The 18,983-nt window shown below is 43.8% G+C and overlaps 1 protein-coding gene across 3 annotated transcripts in view; it reads left to right on the forward strand.

Annotated features, from left to right (window-relative positions):
• The window catches only part of NBAS (NBAS subunit of NRZ tethering complex), a 328,333-nt gene that overhangs the window by 210,994 nt on the left and 98,356 nt on the right, over positions 1 to 18,983 (forward strand). For all 3 annotated transcript variants that reach the window (XM_049652503.1, XM_049652501.1, XM_049652502.1), the window contains 3 exons: positions 2,616 to 2,692; positions 3,076 to 3,213; positions 15,356 to 15,585. In XM_049652503.1, the coding sequence (XP_049508460.1) occupies positions 2,616 to 2,692; positions 3,076 to 3,213; positions 15,356 to 15,585 (445 nt within the window). The remainder of the gene's footprint in view (positions 1 to 2,615; positions 2,693 to 3,075; positions 3,214 to 15,355; positions 15,586 to 18,983) is intronic.

The following is an 18,983-nucleotide window of genomic DNA, read 5'->3' on the forward strand; positions in this document are numbered from 1 at the left end:
ATTTGTGCGTATGAAATAAAATCTGTGTGGATATTATTCACTTGAAGCAAACATTTATATTTTAGGGTGATTACTGTTACTGGTAAAAGTAACAGTGATGATTCTTTAGACTTTTTTCTGAGGGTGATTTTTGTCATACTCCGAGCTAATGGAAATGAAGTATTTCTTTTATCTTTCCTGCTGTAATAAGCTTTGTATTCAGTTATCATATGTTCAAGAAATGCTAGAGATCATCTTGTCAGTTGTATCTTTGTAATAATATAACTTTTTAAAATAAACCTACTGGAATTTAGGTGTTCAGATGAAGATCTTCCCCTTGAATGATCTTTCCTGAGGACTCTGCGTTTATTTCAATTATGTTGTCAGTTGTTCCTTTCTGTCGTTTTAGTTCGTTGTTGGGTTGTTTTTGTTTTGGAATTTCCTTCAGGGTCTGTAGCATATTCATTGGAATATCTCCTGGAGTATTTTCCTCACTTGAGGGTGCTTTGGTTTGGGGATACAGATTAATGCACATTAAATGGAGTGAAAGATGAAGTCAGTGATATGATTTAAAAAAAACAGATCTGACTGGAAGATAGTAACGGAACTGGTATTAGGACAGATAGGCGTCAGATTGGCCCCTGTCACAACTCTTAAGAGGGATGGTCCTTCAATAGCCAGAGAAACAGCCACACACCTGAATAAAAGCTCCTGAACTTTGAGGGGACTGGGCTCTTTTGATGAGTGGGTTCAGATATGCTTATTTGAAAATTGGTTTCCCTTGTGCACAAAGAAAGGAAGTATCTGAAAACAGAATGGGAGGAGGAAAAAACTAGGTGAGATTGTAGGTCACTTTATAAGAAATAATGTAAGAAAGGAAATGAAAAGGGAAAAATCACTAGTATGTGAAACTATTGGCCTTTTTTTCCCTCCAAAATATGGATCCTGAAGGACTCTTAGGCAGGCATCAAATGGTAGAATATATTAGGCAGGTAGAAGTCAAAATGGTAGCCCAGGGGTTTTATGCGTGTGTGTGTGTGTGTGTGTGTGTGTGTGTGTGTGTACAGTATGCAATTTCTAGACACTAAGTAAATTTGCCGCATATTGTCCCGAATGTCCGCAGATTAAACTTACATGCTTTCCTTGCTTTATCTTGTGGCGTCCCAAAGATAGAGCTAACCCTTCATCCTTCAGTTTTAATAGTGTTCCAGAACACACTCACCAGTACTGTTTCTTCTTTGCTCTCATAATTATTTGTAGAAAATTTGATTTGGGCTCTTTGCATTGTATTTTTTATTATTTATTTGGAGACTTTCTCTTGTCCTAGTGTGTTTACCCCAACGGGCAGAGACTGATTGTTAGGGCAATGTCTGGTTCAGAGAAGATTCTCATTGCCACGGAATGAAGGAATGAATTTGCAGATGGGCCTTGAAATGAGTAGCTTTTGAGTAGAAAACCTCTCTAAAATAGTGTGATTCCTCGGAAGTCCTGAGGCTGACTGGTGGTCCAATTTGGTCCATAAGGTTTGGAGAATACAGAGGAAATGAGTATTTAGAGAACCAATATTGCCTCTGTAAGGTGCAGCAGAGAAAGCTCAGATCCCTCCCGTGAGTCATCCACAGGAGATTCTGAATTCTAAGTCAGCTTTTGACACTTCATCCACTTGTAGGTGGTTCCTCGCCCCACCAGTGTCTCATTGTCCAGACTGTTAGCTAAACTCAGATTATATAAATGACTTAAATTTTAGTTCAAGTGAGACACAATTAGGAAGGTAAATCTTCTGGAAAAATATTATATGGTGTATTTCTGAAGTCAAATATCATTTCCTTTGGATTATCCACATAACAGTTCTCCTTCATTAGTGCAGATCATGAGATTCTGTGTCCTTTAAAAATAAAGGATTTACATTGTGATTACGTATGACTACCTGGTATTTGTCACTAAAACCCTAAATGAATCCCGTATTAATACAAACCACGCATAAACACAGGCTTTGTTGGCAGTGTGCTCTCTTTTATTAAAGCCATGGGACTGATAAGTTGTTGCTTATATAAAACAATTTGTGGAAAAGTTGTTAATAGTTGGGAATCTTAAGATATTATGTAATCAAAGCAAGGGCTTTTTGTGGAGTGTGATGAAGAGGGATGTTCTTGGAAGGAACAAAACCTATTCATTGTAGCATTCAAAAGATTTATCCTAAATTTGCACTCACATAGCTTTCTTGTTGCTTTGCTCTTTGTTGCTCATATGCTCATTCACCATGTCAGCTGTCATTGATACATATAATTTTATAGCATGGCTTGGGCCTTTATAACCAAAAGATTAGCTGTAAGAAACCATCCTCACTGATTTCTTTGCACTTAGACTTTGTACCTGCACTAACAGAATTTTCTCCTATTTAAAAGTGTAATGAATAGCACAGTTTGTCTGAGTTAAGGCAAGGTTACTATTTAATAGCATGGTTTCATGTGATCTGTATTAGATGGTATGCATAGACCTTTGTAAAAGGTCTCAGAGAGTCCTCTCGAGCTAGGTATCTGTTGAAATCATGTAGGACTGAAAACATAGCACGTAGTAACCATGAATGTCGTATAGATCTTCAAGTAAAATCATGCATTTTTTTCCCCTGCCTTCAGTTCTCCTGCAGCTGGCAAGTGATGCTTTACCAAGTGACATGACCTTGGCTCTGGCGTACCTCCTGGCCTTACCACAGGTGAGTTTGCCGTTACCAAGAAGGGACTTCATGAACAAACAAAAAAATCTGTCCTGGGGATTTTTCACCAATAAACCGTTATATGTCTCACTTCCTTCTGATTGTTCTTATGTGCTAGAAGGACTGTGGTGTCAGTATTCAGAGAGCAAATTCTACCATTTTAGCTGAAGTGTTCATTTCAAAATCTGCCTCTCCATCACAGGATCTGCCTTTACAGTGTCTTCTGAATTTTAACGTCGTCCTGTTCAGTTGAGCGTGAGCTTGCGTTGATGTGATGGAGACTTTGAACATAAATTCTGTAGTGATGACTAGAAATGTAATGGCTTATGATGATTTTCTTAATTTCCTTTCAGCTGAGTTCATTCTGTCATGTTCCTTTCTAGGTGTTAGATGCTAACAAGTGCTTTGAAAAGCAGGCCCACTCTGCTTTATCTCTCCAGCTGGCAGCATATTACTATAGCCTCCAGATCTATGCCCGACTGGCTCCATGTTTCAGGGACAAGTGCCATCCTCTTTACAGGGTGAGTCCTCCTCGTTTCCACTTTATTAACAAGCAGAGCTGAGTTACTTGTCTAAAATAGTTAAAACACATGTTTATCTTTGGAGGGACTGATGTGCTTTATATCCAGAATGCATTCCCAGCGTTGGACGTAATAACTTTTCCAGGCACTGGAAGAGGTAGTTTCTCGTGTTATTGTGAATGCTGATTCTTCCCACAACTTTGCTGTCGTTTATTTTATTTTACAATTTCTTAGGAAAGGTTAAAGTAGTAGGAGAGGAGAAATGGAGAATTGAGTGTTTAATTCACCTCCCAAAAGGAAGATGGCTCTAATTTAGGACAGTAGGCAATGCAGTTCTTTGAGCAGTGCTGTACTTTTACTTATTTTTAAGCCAGAAATACGAGAGTAGTTACTGTGCCGATGAAATGTTGAAACATGTTATGTCTACTTCCACCAAGCTCCAGACAACTTTTACATAACTTATAAAGTGTGGCCTTAAGTTATGTGTGCATTCTTTCGTGGACACAGTCTTATTACGGATGCCACTGGAAAATCAAAGCCCTCCAGGTTTACTTGTATATATACCAGTTTTAATTATCAGCCTTGGGAAATTATCTACTTTTTTTTTTTGTACTGGTGTATTTTTTTAATGTTTATTTATACTTAGACAGTGAGAATGAGTGGGGGAGGGGCAGAGAGAGAGGGAGACACAGAATCAGAAGCAGGCTCCAGCTCCGAGCTGTCAGCACAGAGCCCGATGCTGGGCTTGAACTCATGAGTGGTGAGATCATGACCTGAGCCAAAGTCGGACGCCCAGCCCACTGAGACACCCAGGTGCCCTTGTACTGAGCTATTTTTAAGAGAATTACTACTTTAAGAGTAGATAAGCAAATCGGACTTTGAAATCCACTATGTGTACAGATAAAAGGTCAAATTTCGTGGCAGGATTCTTTCTGTCCTGACCTCAGAGCACACTTTAAAGAAGTACTTTTACAATCCAAGTGTGTATCAAAGTTCTAGCTGCCTCAGCCTTCCCAAACATCTCTAGGAATCTACAAGTACATGAAAACATTCCCTTTGTGGCAAAAATTCATGGCTCTCATTCATCCATTTTTCTTTAAAAAGAGAAAGAGGGGGGATCATCTAGAACACACGTTAATCTTGGCAAGGGCATACTGTTATTAGACCTGTATTGTCCTCGGGCATAGTTTTATCATGATGACAGTTGGCCGAGTAAGGAATGTTTTCTTCTTTTTAGCTACTTAATATATTACTTTATTTTGGGGATTCTGTGTGTGTGTGTGTGTGTGTGTGTGTGTGTGTGTGTGTGTATACATACATATAATTTTTTTGTTTTGTCTTTTATAGCTATTGCTTTGTGCAGTGACTTGATTCCATGCTCTAGTAATTTTCCTTTGTTTTATTTTTTTTTTTTTAATTATTTTTTTTTTTTCAACGTTTATTTATTTTTGGGACAGAGAGAGACAGAGCATGAACGGGGGAGGGACAGAGAGAGAGGGAGACACAGAATCGGAAACAGGCTCCAGGCTCCGAGCCATCAGCCCAGAGCCCGACGCGGGGCTCGAACTCACGGACCGTGAGATCGTGACCTGGCTGAAGTCGGACGCTTAACCGACTGCGCCACCCAGGCGCCCCTCCTTTGTTTTATTTTTATGTCTCAGGTATGTTTCTGTGTGAAATAACAAATTGAACCACTGCGCTGTAAATTGAGGGACAGAAGTGATCACATAGGTGGAAGTGTGGCGAATGTCCTTCCGGAACAGCGTACTCACTGTCTTTGTTATGTTAGGTGGCCGTCAGACAATGTGCGCGGCAGATTTGCCGGTGTCTGTCTTTCGTTAGTGCTGGGCACATACATAAGCAACAAGTAATTTATTCCAAAACACCAAGCATGTTGAAACGCAGTGAAGCTTTACTTTGACCCAAAGCATTGTGCCTTGTTACAAACACAAGTCAGTTGTGTCCTCAGGACTTACTTGACCGCGATTTCTAAGTGGGTACCGTTGGCATGGGATCCAAGTGCTGGAGTGGGATCTCCCTCTCTTGTTCCTATGCACGTCCTCTGTATCAAGATCACACTGTGTGCCTAGCACTGTGCTGCACTTTCCATGAATACAGAGCATTGAAAGGTCAATCATCTGGGTACCTCAAGCGTGCCGTGGGCTCTGAGCATTAAGACGAAAAGACGAATATGGCTGCCTGAGCGCCATGAACCGGCCGCTTACTATAAATGCAGAGAAGACAGTTACATGCAGGGGACTGGACGGGCTTTGCAGGAGAGCGCTGCAGACCGATGCACCACAGACTCGCTGGGCCCTTAAGGGCCAAAGAGCTTGCTGTAGAGCTACATTTTGGCCCAGTCTTCAGTTTCGTTTCTTAAAAAATCTTAATTAAAGTAGTCGTCCTCAAAAAAGTAGTCCTCTTGGAGGAGAATTCTAGTACAACATGTGTTCCTCTTTTCCCTGATAATAAATTATTTTTATAAAAAATTATTTGTGCCAAAAGTTGAAAGTCCTTAAATCATGTACTGTTTGTGAGAGGGGTGAGTTAGGAGAAAACCATTCAAGTCCACCCCAACTTTTATATCTGGCAGTCGCTGTTTCCTTCTTCACATCCTGCGGTCACTCCATAAGGAGCCCCATTTAAAATCTCCCCAACTCAACCATGGGAAGAGACAAAGAACGTGGAAAGCTCAGGGTTAGAAGCAAAGGTGCTTCCATCTTGGTTTCCTCTGTGTTCCCAGCAGTTCTTTTCACTGAGTAGAAGTGTGAACATTTTATTTCCAGATCTTGTATTTTGTATATCCTGCCATAGATCCAGTGTTTATCAAGTGCCCAGTGTGAACGACCTGGAGCCTGGCATCACAGTGAGAAGAACAGTGAGACTTGATTCTTGCCCTTTTCTTACCCTTAACCACAATTTCTGTTTCTTCCTTCCATCTCATGTCACCCCGCCACCCGTCAACTCTGGGCCTTGTTCCCGTCACCGGCTTCCTATCAAACTATCCTTCCTTTGAAGATGTCCCTCAGAGCTGTCTCGTCTTGCCCTAGCCCTGGGCCTCTGACTCTTGGTTGTTAGACTCTTCACCCACCCTGTGGCATGGCTCGGGACCCCTGCTCCTCCTCTGTCTCTGGGCCTGGTAGCAAAAGGCAGCTGCTGTTCAGGGTCCTCTCTTCAGGAAACTGCAGTAGAGCCACGTGGGAACAGAAACAGTAAAGTCCACGTAGCCCCGCGTGTTTGCTTCAACACATGATTTCTAACTTCTCGGCTGCTGCAGACAGAAACAGGTGTCTCTTCCGGTAGCGTTAAGACAGCACATGGCCGGCTCAGGGGCCAGCTCATTCTCCAGGGACTTCGTGGCAGTTCTGTGGAAAGCATTTGGTTGGTTGGTAGTCTGAAAGGTGAGCTGAAGAGGTAGAAAGTACCCATGATTATTTATTTATTTATTTATTTGTTTATTTGTTTGTTTGTTTGTTTATTTGTTTATTTATTTGTTTTTTAATGTTTATTTATTTTTGAGACAGAGAGAGACAGAGCATGAACGGGGGAGGGTCAGAGAGAGAGGGGGACACAGAATCTGAAACAGGCTCCAGGCTCTGAGCCATCAGCACAGAGCCTGACGCGGGGCTTGAACTTGCGAACCGCGAGATCATGACCTGAGCCAAAGTCGGATGCTTAACCGACTGAGCCACCCAGGTGCCCCATACCCATGATTTTTTTTAACATCAAGATGCAAAGATGTTCTGAAATTCTTCCAGATAGATGTGTTAAAAGGGAGTGGGAGAGGTTGAATACCTCTCCAGTTGTTTTTCTTCTCTCTGCCCCATGTCCTCAAATTAATTCAGTCTCCGGGCTCCGTGGTTCTTCACCTGGAGCACTGTAACCGTCTCATAAACACCACCCTGTCTTTGCTTTTGTTAGTTTTGTATTCTTTCCCAAACATCTGCCAGAGTGGTGTTTCTAAAATGGAGATCTGGTCACCCTGCCTCGTGCCTAAAATCCCTCAGTGATTTCCTGTTGTCCGGGCAAGGTCTGCATGTCCCCCATGGTCTGGCTTCTGCCTCTTCCTCCAACTCTATCTTTGCCCAGCCATACCAAGCCACTTAAATTTCTCAGATGCCCTGTGGGTTCTCTTTCCTTGTCTTCAAACCTGTGTTCTTTGCTATGATGTTTTCCCCCAGCGTTTCTTTGCCTAGCTACTTGCTTCTGGTGTTACCTCACCCAGGCTGGGTTCCTGTCACCTGCCGTCACTCGGCAGAGCTCCCAGGCTGTGTGTGGTGCTCTTCTGTGGACATCTGTAGTGCCCTGTACTTACTCCAGTTACTGTGCTTACACTCTCGTTTTGCACTTATGTATCTTTCATCTCACTTGACAGTGAGCTGTTTGAGGCCAGTGTCTGAGTGGTATTTGTTTTTCCCAATGCTTAGAGCAGGACCTGGATAATAAAAAGGAGTAAATAAATCTTCACTGGGTAGATTATTGAAAATTAATGAATAATTCTTCAGCACATGTGAAATGATTGAAGTGTGTGTGTGTGTGTGTGCGCGCGCGTGTGAGAGTGTGCGTGCGCATGCGCTCAGGGATTTATCAGGTGATTATGCCAGGCCACGTTCTAGATCCTGGGGAAACACAAGCGCACAAGACACATAAGAACCCTTGCCCTTTTGGGACTTACATTCCATTGAGGAAAGGACACCATCAACAAAATAAGTAAATACAATATATACTCTGTGAAATGGGGGTAAGAACTATGAAAACAAAAAGCAAAGAAGAGTAAGCAGCACGCGTGTGCACGTGTGTGTGGAGAGCACAATTTAAACAGGCTCAGGAGAGGCCTCAATTCAGAAAGTGACTTTTGACCGGACAAAAAGACGAGGGCAGAGCCAGGAAGATGGGAGGGGAAGAGCCTTCCAAACAAAGGGAATAGCATGACGAAGGTACTGAAGCATCCCTGCGCCCATCCTGCATGCTGTGGCAGTTTTTCACAAAGTACTTGAGATAGTATTGAAATTTTACTCCATAAAACTCAAAGCTTTGAAGAGTTGTCTGACCCCAGATGGAAAGGATAGAAATTCAGTCTGTGACCAGACCTTATTGTGACCAGCAGGGTGTCCTCTGTCCAGCTAAAAGGTGTCAAAAGGCGTATGTGCGTGGTGGTGGGGGGGGGGGCCAGTAGCAGCAAGGGCCTGGCCTATGGGAATTTTCAGTGGACGCTAGAAAGATCAGACTAACCCTGAGAAGGCACTGGCTGTCTTAAAGTACCTCTCCCATTTATTCTGCCACTTGATCCTTTGAGCAAGCCCATTTTGCAGAAGGTAAGACTCGGAGAAATCCAGTTACTCGCTCCAGGTTGCCCTGGTGGAAAGTGACATCCTGTCACTTAAAGCTCCTGATTCTAGGCTTTACCTGCTTTTTGCTTGCACCAGAGCGGTTTCTGGCGTGCAGTCTAATGAGTCAGTCGCTGCAGGAAGCTCCGCTGTGGCTACAGGTGAAATCTAAACTCCTTTGTGTGACAGAGACGACCCTCCCTGAGCTGACTGGCTCTTCGTTACCCCGCCAGCACGATCCTGACGCTAGCTCTTTTGAAGTTTATGTTTTAACTGTTCAGAATTTATATTTCTCTGCATTTAACATCCTTTTTCACACCTCTGTGCCTGTGCAGATGTAATTTCCCTGCTTGAAGTGCCTCCTTCTTCCCACTCTCAGCAGATAAGTCTGACTCAAAAGAGCCTCCTGTGTGGAGCCTTCTCTGCCTCTGAGCACACACGGGTCCCTTCCATGTCTCACTGCTCTAGCGTGGACGCCCCGCGAGCAGTTCTTCCGTGGTACTGTAGGTGACACACAGCTGTCCCCTCTCCTTGTGGTAGGGCAGGGATCCCATCTCTCTCCGAGTCCCCGGGACCTCACCCACCGTAGTGGCTCAGTCGGTGTTTATCGGCACGGGAATAGCTTCAGGAGGCATTTCAGCTGCCGTGGGTCAGGGCGGCCTTCAGGCCCGAGTTCTGCGGCTTGAAGTTCCCGCTCTCTTCGGTTTGAAGGAATTGTGGATGGAAACAGTAGCTGTGTGTTTTAAGTACATAGAGTTTTCCACTGGCAACCGGGCGGCTCATTGTTGGAGTCTTTTCAGCATCTTCCTTTGCATAAAACAACACTGCTGAGTTTGGAATTAAATATAACAAACTCCCAATGAGTCATCGTAGAAATTGGAATCAAAGTGGTTTCGATTTGTTGCCTACACATAACAGCACTCAGTGAAGCTAGCTTTCCCTCACTCGCCACTTCAGCTCGTTTCAATTTTCAGTCCTCAGGAATTCTCCTTCTACCCCCCCCCCCCCCCAGAGTTCTGAGCTGCGGGATGATTACTAGGTTTGAATACAGGTACTGAGAGAATTTGTGGGGTTATTTCTGACAAAAGGCCTGTGCACCCTGATGGAAGCACTATCCTAAGCCTGCCAGCACTGGCTCCTGGGGCTTTTCTAGATCGTCTTTGGAGCAGCCCACCTTACCTCAACTCTTCTTTTTAGGGACCTATAGTAACAATTGACAAATGGTCAGCTGGAGAGAGTTTTCTCTCCTTGTATTTGTCCTGATTGACTTGTTTTTATGTTTAAGAAATAATACATATGTGGCCAGAAAACTCAAATGATGAAAATGGTATACAGCAGAAAGTCAGTGGTTCCCTTTTGTTTCCTTCCAGACATGGTGTATGGATTATACGTATTTATGGAAACGTTTTTTATACAAATGTGAATATACCCACTGTTAGGTACCTTGATTTTGTTTGCATTTATACCTTACCTTTATAATTATTGTAAATGCATCTGTGTAAGTGTGATCTTGCTAGCATTTTTTTCAAAGTTTCAGAAGATAAAATCAGTTAAAAATGGAAACATGCCCTTCAGTTTTATATGCTAGAGAAGCAAACCCAGCAGGGGATGAAATTCAAAACTTTATGGTAGACCATTTCTAAATGTGGTTTTTTTAAGCTACTAATTGAAAATACTAAGTAGAAAATTATCTCAAGCAAATAACAACCCTAGAGGGGAAACGCACCACCTGTTTAAAACTTCCCAACCAATATTACCAAGAAATGGAGACTATTAAACTGGAATGGATTTATTACCTCTACTAGTAAGCAGTAGATTGTCATCGAGCATTCTGTAGCCATGAATATTTATGCATATTTTGTTTTTACAGGGATTTGACCATATTCTTTAAAGAAATCATATTTTATTCACCCCCTGAAGAACTGTGTTGCCAAATTCGGGGAAAAATTTAGAATAATTTAATTCTCCACACTTTTCCGTTTAAAATTTTTGATGCCTTTTTATGTTATTATTTTTGCAGCCTGTGATGTTTTGCAATGTCACTTTGAATACCAAATATGAGAGATTCTGAAGCTACCTGTAAAGTCCTTCAAAAGCTTCTTAGAAGCTAAAAGCTTTCATATGCTTGGATCACATCATTGGACTTAGTTGGGAGAAGAGGGAGGGCTCTGACTATACACACACACAAACAGCAATTTGCGATGTGAGTTCGGGTGTAGAACATTTGTGGGGACCTGTCAGCAGCATAAGGAGCGCGGTAGGTGAGAATCAAGAGGTTTGACTCACTTCCTTGCTGTCAGCCCCCAGCCGAGGATGTCTGCAGTGCAGATTGGCATATCTGCGATGGGAACCATGGTCTCCTGTGCACATTGCTGGGCCGGTGTGAGGGTCAAATGGCATTCATGCCAGAGTGCTTAGACGCTTGAATGCGTGAAATAACGTGTCGGGGTGAGTGGGGGATGCTTTGGAATATTTTGAGAGAAATTGTGGTAAGCTCAGGGGAAGAATGGTTATTAAAATTTAAATCAAATTTTGGAAGTAATCACGACCAGTGAAGTTCCTTGAGGAAGAGAGAGAGGTAGTAATGCTAATGGTAAGAAGATAATTTGCATAGAGGGCTAGAACTTACAACATGCTAATCCATCTAGCCTCGTTTAATCTTTATGGGGGCTCCATAAAGAAGAAATTGCTTCCATTTTAATAATGGAAAAGCCGAGGCTCAGGGGAGAAGAACCAGTAACCCAGGTTATTTGACGCCTATTCCTGTGGTTTTTTACCCATTTTTTACCCATCTTTACCCATTTTTACCCATGTATATACACGTGTATACATGTATAAAAGGGTTGTGAGGGAGAATGTACCTATGTGTAAAAAAAAAAAAAAAAAAAGCCAATCTGGATGTAATAACAAATGACAGCATTAAGTCCATCAGTGACAGTTGATCGTTTGTAAAAGGACTCCGGTGCCATGACTTTGTTACATTCGGGGGGAGCTGTGTGTACACTGGTCTCGTCAGGATCCTTACAATTTCAAGAGATCCCCTCCCCTGCATAGCAAATGTACAAGGATGGTTTGGGGGAGGCATTATGCTCGGGAGTCACATGCCACACCACCACTTAACCCAGCGGCCTTGGTCAAGTTTCTCACCTCCTAATGCCTCTGTAAAAACAGATGATACTAGCAGACTGGTCCCACCGAATGGTTGGTTTTAAGTGAGAGTCACTTCACGTATGTTTAGCTCTATGCCTGTCTCCATACCGAAGACTATTAGGTCTCCAATACCGAAAAATATTAGGTGTTTGTTCTTAAATATTTCTTAGAAAAGCGAACACATTTGATGTATAAAGAACATGAAATAAAAGTTCCAGAGTGGCTAGATAATTTCTACTTAGTAAAAGAAAAGAGATTACAGTTGTTTAAACTATGAAGGAATGTACTGACTGCAATTCATTGGTCTAAAATTGTACTTGTAACCAAGAAATCTTCTCTGAATATTTAGTAGAAGCATACATGAGGAAAGGTGTGGAACTTCCCCAATTCCACACCTGGAGGGATTTACAAGGATTTGTTTTATTTTTATGATTGAATTCCTATACATTCGTGGGATTTTAGCCTGAGAAAGGGGATCCTCTGGTGATGTTCCTTTGTTTTACATCTGAAGAAGCTGAGCCTCAGAAGAGTCCAGAGAGGAGTAATTGCTCCCTGCCCGGAGTTCCTGGCACTCTGGGTTTGTGACTCGGCAGTGGTGCATATATGCAGATGCCTTCTGTGAATTGCTTATGTGCCCATCTTTGCCAGCCACTGCTTTTTAATTGCTTGCGAGTAAGCCCTGGGCCCAGTTTGCTTTCTTATAATGATAGAGAAAAAGTACTTTAACATACCTTATTTATCTGTGCCTCTTAGCAAACCATCAGGACGGTGTGCGCATCGAGTCCTATGGTGAGGAAGTGGGGATCTGAAATAACTTGCCCCAAATTGCATCCCTACTGACTGAAGGACCTGGAATAGAAGGACTATTGACTTTAAAACCACTGCTACCTGGGCGCCCGGGTGGCTCAGTCGGTTAATTATCCAACTCCTGATTTCAGTTCGGGTCACGATCTCGCGGTTTGTGGGTTCGAGCCCCACGTCGGGCTCCAGGCTGACAGCGAGGAGCCTGTTTGGGATCCTCTCTCTCTCTCTCTCTCTCTCTCTCTCTCTCTCCCTCCCTCCCTCCCTCCCTCCCTCCCTCCCTCCCTCTCTGCTGCTCCCTCTCTTGCACATGCCCACAATCTCTGTCTCTCTCAAAATAAATAAATAAACAAAAGCCACTACTGCCGTTCATCGTCTTTCCCTTTTACCCCGTACCTGATTTGTGCGAGAGAGGCTACTGCGCTCTGGAAAGACAAATTCACGAAATACTCGTGGTCTCTGCCATAATTTAATAAGCTATAATGTACTATTTATAAGAAAAAGCAGTGTAAAGTGTAAATTTGAATTACTGTTAAAGTGTGAGAGAATAGAAAGGAGGAGGCGTTATGCTATTGAGGTCAAGTGAAAAGTATGCAGGCCGCCCCCCCCATACAGGTGCCAAATCGTTGAGATGCCAGGAAACAAAGTGAAAAATGAACGTGGAGACAAGACCTGTGGGAGAAGCCTTGAGAGAATGGAGCCGGTTGACTCCACGAGCAGGCGTGGGAGCCACAGCCTGGTAGAGAGGGGCTCGGAGAGCCCGATGGCGGGATGCTCGTAGCCTCTCCTCCAAATGCAGCGGGCGAGTGCAGACCGAGGGCTTTGGTCCGAAACCGCTGGGTCAGAGCGTCTGTGGGGGAAAAGCTGTCCTTTGGTGGTGAGCATGGGTTTGCTGACAGGGTGTAGAATCGGGGCACAAGGTGACAGGCCACGACAGGAGCGTTGTGCCGCCCTGAAACCCGATCATTGGAGATGCGCTCTTGCTCTCTTCTGCTGCGAGGCCAGAAAGTGCTGACAGGGTGAGGCTGGGAAAACAGGCAAGGACGGTGCCCACCTGGGGGCGGGGACAGAGCAGGTGTGGATGGGCTCGCTGGCCCTGGAGCAGCGGCCCTGTACCGCGTGACTTCAGGGCCGGCTGAGCCCTTGCTGCGTGATTCAGGGTGCTGCCCCGAGGCTTCAGCCCTTGAGCGGAAAGGGGGTGGGGCTCGATGGCCGCTGTGGAGGCGGCACTAAGTGCTGAGGCGTGGGATCCCCTTTGTCTAAATCCACTGCCAGAAACACCATCCATATGCAGCCGATTCCCAAATCTCTTCTAATTGCAGTTAGATTTGCTTTATCCGTGCCCTCTTTCCGTCAGGTCTTAGCTCCCCAGGCCTTAGCACATATTGAACCCTTCACTGCACTTTGTCTCCCTAGATTTTCCTGGCGTTTTCACTGCTGATACCGGAGTGGTTAGTCTAGGCATTAAATCTTCCAAGAAGACTTCCTCTGAATTCCCACAGAACCCTGTGCTTACCTGTATCGTACCATTTTACAATTATTTGCTTGATTGTCTCTCTCCAGAGACTGCATCCCTAGAGGAGAGGGTCATATCTTCTCACTGGCACATAATAGGTGCACAAGAAATATTTGTTGAATGAATGAAAGATGGTCTCATAGCTTACTTTGAAGAGTGAGTTTTCAAACCCAGGACTTTTGACTTGAGACTTAATCTGTGGTTTATGCAATAGGACCGAGTGTGTGCATAGAGGTAGGGGAAAAAACATTGACTTTTTCTCAAATCCACCTACCGGAACCCGAGAAGATTTCTCTAATTGGTTTTTATCGGTTCTCTCAGAATGTTTCCTAATAGGATCAAGAGAGAAATGTCAGGCTAGGTTTGGTAATACAGACTCGACGTTGACAAATCTCCTGTGTACCTCAGAATAATGGCATACACGTTAGAAATGCTGACAGCTTACTATAATTAGTTGTGTTTCTAAGAACCAAAGATAGATTCTGAAGTTTTTCCCCCTAATTTGCTTATATTAAAATATATACCATGTCTTCCTAGGAATTGAGTGATTGAATTACTGTTGTTCAAGTATTAGGCTCCCTATTAAACAATTCCAAAATCATAGCTGAGCTGCTGTTGCTTCGTTGACACACCCTGACCAACTTTAATGTAAATAAATGTGGCCAGTTCATCACTTATTTTTCTTTCCTGTCGGCTGTCAGATTCCAGGTTTTGTTCTCTTTGAGTAATTTTTTTCTTGTTAGAGAAGCTGTAAAGAATTATAGAGCAATATCCCACTGAGCTCCAAATTGAGCAGAGGAAAAATTGGTTGGATGCTCTCTTATGCAGCTAGAAGTGTTTTGTGATTTCAGGAACAGGGATGGGTTTTTTTTTCCCCCCCAATTTATCCCTGGAGAAAACACTCTTCTACTTAGCTGTCTTGGCATTTAGAGTGGCATTACCGAGCTGCATCTTAGTTATTGAGAACACTTACATGGTCCAAAGAAAATGTATCCAGGGGCAATGAAGATGACAATTACTTCAGGGTGAATTATTATAAATGATCAGGTAATTGGGCCCCCAATCTAGTAGGGTGATGAGAGTTGAAAAAGCAAGTGTACATTATTTTTTCAACGGGTGGAGATTTTTAAGGTGGAAGAACAGAGCAGGCGTCCAGAAAACTCCTAGACTCCTTTCTGTGTCTTGTCTCTGTGGTCTGCAAAGTTCACTGGCTCCCCCGCTGATTTCTCAGGGTGGCTGTGAGCCTTGATAAAATGGCAGCAGGGGAAGAGGCAAACAGGTTGCCCAGGAGACGTGGTCGTCTTGTTGTTACTTTATTTTGTTTTTGTGGTTGCTGTTTTTGTTACAGGCTGATCCCAAGGAGCTCATCAAGATGGTCACCAGGCATGTGACTCGATATGGACACGACGCCTGGCCAGAGGACCTGGTTTCACTGACCAAGCAGTTACACTACTACAACGAACGGCTCCTGGATTTCACGCAGGCCCAGATCCTTCAGGGCCTCCGGAAGGGTGTGGATGTACAGCGGTTTACGGCAGATGACCAGTATAAAAGGGAAACTATCCTTGGTTTGGCAGAGTAAGGGATACCTTTGTCTCCTAAAGGGGTGGATTTAAAGCCTAAAAGAACAGGTTGAATGATCAGGACACAGTCCTTTGAAGGTTTACATCTGTGGTTGTTATAAATAGGACTTTCCTTCTTCCTGTGGTGTGATGGACACGTGGCTGTTCCCAGTTGGATCAGCTGATGGCAGACAAAGTTTTAAACCTGCAGATTTAAATAATAAGTGTGGGAATTATTTAAAAGTTTCCCATGATTTGGCTAGCCCAATACCAACATTCTTACCATGTTAGCGGGGTGAGGGTATGACCGGCATAAAAAATGTGAAGCTTATTATATACGTTTAAAAAGATTGCCTGTTATTCCTGGAAGTCTCACTGCAAACTAGGGGGCAGTTTAATTTCCCCCGTGTGTTGAGAATGAGATGTTGTTTGACTGAGTGTGGGGGGAAGGACCCAGAGTCTAGATTCAGGGCACCTGTATCTGTCATGGGTTTCCAGAGGAAGGAGAGCTGACCAGCTAGGCCCAGCAGCCTCTCTTGGTGGAAGCCAGTAGCACCTGCCCCTTTTCCCTTTGTCGCTCACCCCTTTCAGCAGCAAGCCCCATGTGAGATGGCAGTACGGGTTAAGGCCCAGTGAGAAGCATTTCTTCGGAGGCATGGGATGCCCCTTGGTTTTAATACTGGTCTCCATTTTTTTTAGTTTAGATCAAATGAGAATTAGTTACATGTCAGAAGGTGGGAAAGTGGAAAAAAACAAAAAAAAAGAAAAAATACAAATTAAAAAAAAAAAAGTGGGAAAGTGTGTTCACCCATAATGGTTATTAAGTAGAGTTGTTTTGTTCTTAACATCACAATTTGTGGAGCACTTCCCATGGGCAAGGAGCTGTGTTAGGTGCTCTATAAAGCTTATTTTGTAAATCTCTTTTACTCCTCGAACATAATAACCCTGTGGCGTAAAATGGTATTTCCATTTTATAGCCGAAGAACATGAGACTCAGGAGTGTGAGGTAACTGGCCCAAGTTTACACGGGTGGTAAGGACCATCACTGTGATATTAATCTTGGCCTTGATCTCTCAATTATCAAAGCCATCGCATCTTCACAACGCCCTGTGCCCCCCTGCCCCCCTCCCCCCGTCCACTCTCTACCCCCGATGCACGGTTGTATTCCCAGGCAAGCGAGGCCTGCAATGCAGTCTAGGCTTCCAGCCTTTGAAGCTAACGTTAAATTGTGCCTATATTTAGTGATTATTCTTCCTTCCTGCTACATTACTTTAAAATAACAAATGTAGCCCTGGTTATGGTTGTAGTATATGCTCTTTTTCATTATTATTATTTAAACCTCTAAGAAAGTGGCAAAGTACCCTTGGCACTCTGTAATAACTTTACATGAGCCCAAGCTTCTTTCCTACCATAAGCACCCCGAATTCTCTTTAAAGTTTATGTGTATTTGTCTTGATAGAGATAGAGCAAGCGGGGGAGGGGCAAAGAGAGAGGGAGACCGAGTACCACGAAGCCTCTGCATCGTGAGCGCAGAGCCCAATGAGGGACTTAGACTCACGGGCTGTGAGATCATGACCTGAGCCAAAATCAAGAGTCGGACACTTAACCGACTGAGCCACCCAGGCACCCCCACCCCAAATTCTCTTTAGAGTAAGGCGGGGAATAGACAGATCAAAGAAAAGATAGTAAGAACAGTCTGTAGTGGGATTTAGTTAAGAGAAATATGGAATAGTTTTTTCTCTCCTCCTCTGTTCTCCTGGAGGTTCACAATGTCATGGAGCTGTTTAATGTCTAATTTGAAAGTGACTGAAGGGGTCACTTAATCCAACCTCCTCGCTTTTGGAAGAGGGATCTGAGAACCAGAGAACTTTAAACAGTTGTTCAAGGTCACACAGCCCAGGGGTGACACTCGGCTTCCCATTGCCAAGTCCAGTGGGCTTCTCCTCCGGGCATTTGGTAATCCTGGGTGCCACCCATGCTCATGGTTTCTTAGAAGAAGGTTATTATGCAGAATGCACGTTACGAGGTAAGGCATGTCTTAACATCATCTGTTACATTTTGCCAGGGTTTTTGTCCTTTACTTTCTTTTGTAAGGATCCAGGATGCTATTTGAAGTGTGTCCTAGAGGACAAATACATGCTTTTGACAAACATACCATAGAACCTTCTCCATAATTTGTTACCTAGAAAAATATCCAACATTCTCTGAATGGCTTGTTTAAAATGTCAGAGTGGGTGTGGCGTCTTTGAGTTCACAGTACCGATTTGGAGGCGGGCATTCAGTGTGTTACAAAATCCTTGACACGTCTGCTTCCTCCTGTTCTGCAGCCCCCCGCCCCCTCACTGTACACAGCGTGACCAGTCTTCGTTTTCTTGCGAATCGTGCATCCATTTTGATGGCATTGGCCTTCTATAAGTGCCTTTTATCTGTCCTTTATTGTCCGTGTATCTTAGATAATAGGTTTCGGTGCTTAGTTGGGGTAACCTGGAGGAGGGCACACAGAGCTTGGCTGCTTCCCACCTTTCTCAGGTGATGAAGGTACCGGTACCTAGTGAGCATGGTCCTGGGGTCAGGCACTGTGTCAGACTCCCCTCAGAGAAAGGATGAATTGCTAATGGTCGCTATTCTCAACGATTTCTCATTCCGTAGAGTATACTCAGTAAATACTTGAAGAAATTTTTGATCGGCAATGATCTAGTACTTCACGCAGTGACAGACTTATTCCAGCCCTGGGCCTGTGTTTTACAGTCCACATACACAGAGTGGTTTTTACATTTTTAAAGGTTTGTGGAAAAACAAGAATTTAAAAAAATAATAATAAGAAGAATTTTCTACAGAGACCGTATGGCCGTGAAACCTAAAAGATTTACCGTCTTGCTGTTCACAGAAAATGTTTACCAACTGTGGGCTAATCAAACATAGAAGGAAACGTCCTGGTTTTCTCAGTTAGCATGTATATAGTCTTAGCGATATCCCTTAATGAGAACAGATATTTCATTTCTGTTCCTGTGGTTTTGTCCACCAATCTTCCAAATGAGAATTTCATCCTTAGAATTTCTCTGTTTCTGGGAAATAGAGGTGTTGCCGTAGTCTTTGCAGAATGGCCTTCGTGGTGGGTGCTGGGGCCCAGAATTCTTCATAAACCTAAAAGGTCTCAAGTCTGGTGACCCCATGCCCTGGTTTAAACCTTCCTCTGGCTCTCCACTGCCGGTAGGATAAGGTGCAGGTCCCTTGGCAGGAACCCCTCCTGCCCCACCCCCCATGCCTTCTCTCTCAGAAGCCCTCTGGCTCTTCTCTCTCGTAACTACCTTCCCTCAGTTCTGCTTTTCTATCCTCCAGGCTTCAGCTCAAATCGGTCACTCCCTCATCTCTGCTGTCAGTATTTGAAGTCCTCTGGTAGCACCGCCCCCCCCC

The sequence above is a fragment of the Panthera uncia genome (assembly GCF_023721935.1).
Source record: "Panthera uncia isolate 11264 chromosome A3 unlocalized genomic scaffold, Puncia_PCG_1.0 HiC_scaffold_12, whole genome shotgun sequence".
NCBI classification, from domain to species: Eukaryota; Metazoa; Chordata; class Mammalia; order Carnivora; family Felidae; genus Panthera; species Panthera uncia.